General features: G+C 40.6%; 1 protein-coding gene across 3 annotated transcripts; it reads left to right on the top strand.

The window, feature by feature from the left end:
- Positions 1–184: 184 nt before the first annotated feature.
- On the top strand, positions 185–5,146 carry lnc.lemp (lncRNA encoded micropeptide). 3 transcript variants are annotated; one of them, XR_014609874.1, is made up of 3 exons: positions 185–903; positions 3,374–4,405; positions 4,901–5,146. XR_014609874.1 is itself a non-coding variant. In XM_084142125.1 (2 exons), exon 1 carries the CDS (start codon positions 4,218–4,220, stop codon positions 4,386–4,388), a length of 171 nt encoding a protein of 56 aa, XP_083998251.1. In that variant the 5' UTR covers positions 3,872–4,217; the 3' UTR covers positions 4,389–4,401; positions 4,901–5,146. The 3 variants fall into 3 exon arrangements, 2 of the variants coding, with proteins under 2 accessions (XP_083998251.1, XP_083998250.1); XM_084142125.1 differs by lacking the exon at positions 185–903 and having other exon boundaries at positions 3,872–4,401; XM_084142124.1 differs by lacking the exon at positions 185–903 and having other exon boundaries at positions 3,874–4,405.
- Positions 5,147–6,113: the final 967 nt, after the last annotated feature.

Here is a 6,113-nt window from a genome sequence, read left to right as displayed (position 1 = left end):
AGTAGTCAAAGAACTTCTATCATAATGACCTCATAAAACATTACATAAAAAATTGCCTTGGCACCTCCTGTGTTAGAATAAAACTGTTGCATTCAATGTCTCAACCTTTGCTATTATGACATCACAGAATGTTCTGTTCTGTTTGTCTTTTGCTATTATGACATCACAGAATGTTCTGTTCTGTTCTGTTTGTCTTTTGCTATTATGACATCACAGAATGTTCTGTTCTGTTTGTCTTTTGCTATTATGACATCACAGAATGTTCTGTTGTGTTTGTCTTTTGCTATTATGACATCACAGAATGTTCTGTTGTGTTTGTCTTTTGCTATTATGACATCACAGAATGTTCTGTTCTGTTTGTCTTTTGCTATTATGACATCACAGAATGTTCTGTTCTGTTTGTCTTTTGCTATTATGACATCACAGAATGTTCTGTTGTGTTTGTCTTTTGCTATTATGACATCACAGAATGTTCTGTTGTGTTTGTCTTTTGCTATTATGACATCACAGAATGTTCTGTTGTGTTTGTCTTTTGCTATTATGACATCACAGAATGTTCTGTTGTGTTTGTCTTTTGCTATTATGACATCACAGAATGTTCTGTTGTTTGTCTTTTGCCTTCCTCCTCTCCCTGTTGGTTAATGGCCTCAGCCTGTCAGGTGGCACTGTTGTCAAACTTGTTAGCAGTTTACTTACTGGCTACTCTGTGCCACCCTCTTCTCAACTCAAACCTGTTTGTTGCCTTTGTTTTTACTAGTACTAAGTTTCTGTGCCACCCCTCTCTTCTTCTTCTCTTCATGTAAAGTGTTTACAGTTCAGCGTGGTTGTTTTGTGAAGGCTCCAGGTAGACCTATGTGAAATGAGAGTCCCACTGTAACCAGCTGCCACGTGGAGTTTAGTGAGGTTAGTAGATGGTATCATTCATCTGGGATTCTGACTTTATTTCATAAAGATCTTTCTATTTTCTTCTTATTCCTTTTGGGTGATTTTTCAAATGTTCATTTTGTGGTTTTCTGTATTGTTTGTTGTTTTTGGCTCAGTTATTGCAAGTATCCCCTGTTCACATTTGCATGTATGCTCTTATGAAGTTGACATTAGGCCTTGGTACTGGTCTGGATCAATGGCTACATTTGGGATTACCATTTCAATATTTATGACCCCCAATATTTGTATATTATATTTACACCCAATAGCAGCTCCCAATTTATATTATATTTATTGAGGTATCATATCTACTGATACGATGAAATGAAGTGTTGAAACACCTCAAGCCTCCGAAACAATGTCCTGTAAAGATGCATCAGTAACTGCTAAATGGCATATTATTACTATTATTATTATTATTATTATTATTATTTATTATAACTGTCCTCCCTGTGCTGTGAGAAGGTAGTATTATGTAATGACGTTTCTCTGTACTTCCAAACATTTATATTTTAGTCATTTAGCAGACACTCTTATCCAGAGCGACTTACAGTTAGTGAGTGCATACATTATTTATTTATTATTTTTTCATACTGGCCCCCTGTGGGAATCGAACCCACAACCCTGGCGTTGCAAACGCCATGCTCTACCAACTGAGCTACATCCCTTCCGGCCATTCCCTCCCCTACCCTGGACGACGCGGGGCCAATTGTGCGCCTCCCCCTTGGGTCTCCCGGTCACGGCCGGCTACGACAGAGCCTCAAATTTCCTGGCAAGTTAAATTGTTGAGTCAAGTATTTTTCCTTTTTTTTTTACATCCATGTATTAGACACTCCTGAAGACCATCTACAAGGCTAGTATTGAAGCATTGGGAATAGATGACTGCCCTTCAAGTCAGTTTCAGTGTGTTAGCCCCGGCTCAATGTGAAGCTCCTCCTCCTCAGGATTTACATAGTGTTTGCATCTCACGGATTGAGCCATCAGATCTGTATTATGGAAGAGCTCTGTTTGTACAGGAATAATACTCGTCACAGCACAAGGACGTTTGCACGCACCCGCTCCTCGCCCAGTCTAAAGCTCTGTTGAGTGATTGGAGTTAAAGCAGAAGTTACTGTAAGTCGCCGAGGATAAGAGCGTCTGCTAAATGACTAAAATGTAAAGCAGAAGCCTAGCGGTATCCCCTGACCATCGTTACAGTGTTAATGAACAGGAGTTTGATCCCTGATAATCAATCAGAGAACATGCTATGCAGTAGTTTCTGTATTGATCTCTTTTTTTTTTTTTTTTAATGTTCTAGCAATGCTGCAAATTCTGCCAATAACCCCAAAACAAGCAAGTGATTTGGTTGTTCAAACCTGTTGTTTTGTAATCTTAAGAATTATGCGAACTGGTTTTGTCTTTTGATCTGAGAATCTGTTTTTTTTTTTTTCTTGATTGAGTGAGTTCTTCTGCTCAGAGTCCTGCTGAAGTTTAAACAACACAATCTGTAGTCTGGAAGCTTAATAGGATGGACCTTTTATCATGTTGATCTGAATACACTGTACCTGTAAATATATCCACCAGAAATCCACCTGCTAATGAAATGTCTAACCTCCTTACTGTGTGTAAGGGTACGTTTAAACAGGCTGCCCAATTCTGATCCTTTGCAAACTAATTGATCTTTTGACCAATCAGATCAGATCTTTTGCCAATATTTGGGCAAAAGATCAGGCAAAAGATCAGAATTGGGCTGCCTGTGTAAACGCAGCCTAAGTGTTTAACTCTCTTGCTTAAGAAAAATTACAAGAAAAGGAACACTGGAAATATGCTGTGCTCAATATGTACATACTGGAATTTAAGAAATGTTATTTTCTAAAAGGAATAAAATTGTGAAGCTATTAAGATGTTTATTGGTGAATCTTTATTTTTTCTTATATAGATTTTTTTCTTTGTTTTTTTTTTGTCATTTAGCAGACGCTCTTATCCAGAGCGACTTACATGAGCAATTAGGGTTAAGTGCCTTGCTCAAGCGCACATCGACAGATTTTTCACCTAGTCGGCTCGGGGATTAGAACCAGCGATCTTTCGGTTACTGGCACAACGCTCTTAATCACTAAGCTACCTGCCGCCCCAGCATTCTTGATGCTGTCAGGGAGAGGGGGGGGGGGGGGAATTGGTGATTCTTGATAACGTTTGTAGTGACAATAGGTGGTGAGTGTTGGCCATAGCCACGGTAATCTGAATATATCTGCATCTGAATATATCTGCATCTGAGTATCAAAAATAGATTTATTTCTACATTTCTGTTGTGGTCTTTGAGAAGTTGATTTAGGGAACTCTAGTGTCACATTGATGTGGTCTTGCTCTGTGAGTTGGCCAGTTAGCCAGGTAAGTCAATGCCATAACACTGAGTGTACAAAACATTAGGAACACCTTCCTAATATTGAGTTGTACCCCCTTTTGCCCTCAGAGCAGCCTCAATTCGTCGGGGGCATGGACTCTACAAGGTGTCGAAAGCGTTCCACAGGGATGCTGGCCCACGTTGACTCCAATGCTTCCCACAGTTGTGTCAAGTTGGCTGGATGTCCTTTGGGTGGTCGACCATTCTTGAATATTGTTGGTTGTAACTGTTTAAAATGCATACAGTAAGTGTTCATTTTGCATTTGTGAAATTATTTTTGATGTGATGTGAAAGCAGAGGGCTTTGTTTCCCAAACCGTATTGCAAGCGAGGATTATTAACGTTTCTAATTAAACAGCGCGTCGGATCGTAGCTCACATGGTCCCAGTTGTGGCCGATACTTCCGGCTGAGAACAGGGACAAGGCAGAACGCCTCCTGGGGCTCTCCAGAACAGGGACAAGGCAGAACGCCTCCTGGGGCTCTCCAGAACAGGGTTTCCCAAACTCGGCCCCCGCCACGCCCGCACCGCACGTTTAGGTTTTTACCCAACTCCTCATCAAACTTTTTATTATTTGAATCAGCTGTGAAAACCCGCACCCAGGGGGAGCCCCAGGACGGAGTTTGGGGAAGCCTGCTCCAGAGCAACAGTGAACATGTCTCTCCCGAAGACTGAACTCCATTGTGGAGATTTCATTCTAGACACAAGAGGGCACCGTTTTTCCCGCAGATAAATTAAAATTCACAGTCGTGCATTTTACCTCGACGTTTGGCCCTCGAGACACTCTGTAGAAGTGTCGTATGGTGCGTTCGTATATATATATATATATAGACACGTCGCAGCACGACACATGTTTGGTGGCTTTTCCCAACAACTAAAAAAGCCATACAAACTGCCATACATACAGAGGTGAATATGGCGGACGTTTCTGAGAGGACGCTACATGTTGCAATCGCTTTTTCATTCGCACTAGGCTTCCTTTCTGGATGGCAGGCCAACCGAGCGAGGAGGAAGTTCCTGGATTGGAGAAAGAAACGGCTGCAGGATAAACTCTCAGAAACACAGAAGAAACTGGACTTGGCATAAAAGTGGAGTGGGGGTGTGTAAGTAATTGGCCTATGGGTTGATTGCATGCAGTTACATTGTAACAACAAATTATATGATTACATTGTATCAAACATGTTGTTACGTAACATCAGCCAAGTTAGTGACTGGAAACATTGTAAGGTTAGTAGGCTTAGCCTACATTCAGTGTAAAAATGGGACCAAACTGGATTTGACCTACGTTTGTTGAAAGGGTGGCAGCGAGCGATTCTTGGAGTCATTTAACCTTTCTTATTTTCACAAGGGAAATACAAAATAATCCAATAATAAGTTATAAAATCCTCCTCAAATGTGTCTTTGTTCAGTTTTTTTAATTTTATTTCCCCTGGAAAATGACAGCAGCAAATGCAGGACTGCTGGTGGTCTGGCATAGCATAGGCAACCGGTTCAGTTGCATTTCTTTGGTAGCCTATCCCTAGTTTACAGTTAGTAGGCATAATTGCCTCGACTGTATGTAAAGCATGATGTAATAATGACTGTTCTTCTGTTTTCAGGTCATCACCAAAATAAAATGTTGACCTGTCAAAGGGAGCTGTCAGATCACGGACCTCCAATAAAGGGAATGGGGTCGTTGTCACAACCAGCAGAACTGAAGCAAGATACAAATACACGTTTCTGAACGTGTTTGTTTTGTGATTTGGTGACAGTGTGTTTGCTGGGTCCGTCTTCTCAAATGTGCTCCAGACATCTTTCCAGACTACTGCCGTTTTACTTCTAATAAAAGCATGTGTTTTCTTACATCCGGTGTTTTGAAGATGCCTATGGGAGTTTACTGTCTTTATATAGCGTAACTATTGTAACCAAATCCATTGCACTGCATTTTCCCGATCCCAAATCGACCCTTAGACCCTATGACCTGGTGGAGATATGAGAGGATGTGATTGTCCTATGTCATACTCTTTTAGATCTCCACAAGTGCATAGGGCGTTTGTGTATAGGGGTCAATTTGGGATTGGGCAGAATCCACCATCACTCTTACCAGCACCTATGTGTATAAAATAGTATATATATTTTTTTTTTTTTTACATTAGAGAGATTTTATTGTACAAACAAAATCAGCATAGCGGACTAAACTCCACGACATTGTTAGGAAGTTTCTGATGAGTTGATCAGATACTTCACCATGGAGTTTAGTCTGCTACAATCAGCAATGTATTGTAACTGTATGCATGTGATATTATGTACTCAAAGACATGCTGAGATGTAAGAATGCATGTAGAAATGTGGATGATATGTTATTTTAGAAAACATTTGACATTTTGCTATGTCCCCTGAATACATGTTAGCAGTATTCGCCAATATTATAACTAGGGGACTTTTATTTTGAAGGAAGTATTTGACCAAGGAACCTGTTTGACCAGGAAGTGACTCCCAGTGGTGTCATAAGTATATTCAACAAAAATATGAATGCAACATGCAACAATTTAAACGATTTTACTGAGTTACAGGTCATATAAGGAAATCAATCAATTAAAATAAATTCATTAGGCCCTAAAATATATTTTTCACATGACTGGGCAGCCAGGCCACTTGGGAGCCAGGCCCAGCCAATCAGAATGGGTTTTTCCCCACAAAAGGATTTTATTATAGACAGAAATACTCCTCAGTTTCATCAGCTGTCCAGTTGGCTGGTTTCGGACGATCCCACAGTTGAAGAAGCCGGTTGTGGAGGTCCTGGGCTGGCGTGGTTACACGTGGTCTGCGGTT

This window comes from Coregonus lavaretus (genome assembly GCF_964263955.1).
Source record: "Coregonus lavaretus genome assembly, chromosome: 25".
Lineage (NCBI taxonomy): Eukaryota > Metazoa > Chordata > Actinopteri > Salmoniformes > Salmonidae > Coregonus > Coregonus lavaretus.
The sequence above is the reverse complement of the archived record's forward strand: the minus strand, read 5'-3'. Positions and strand labels throughout refer to the sequence as shown.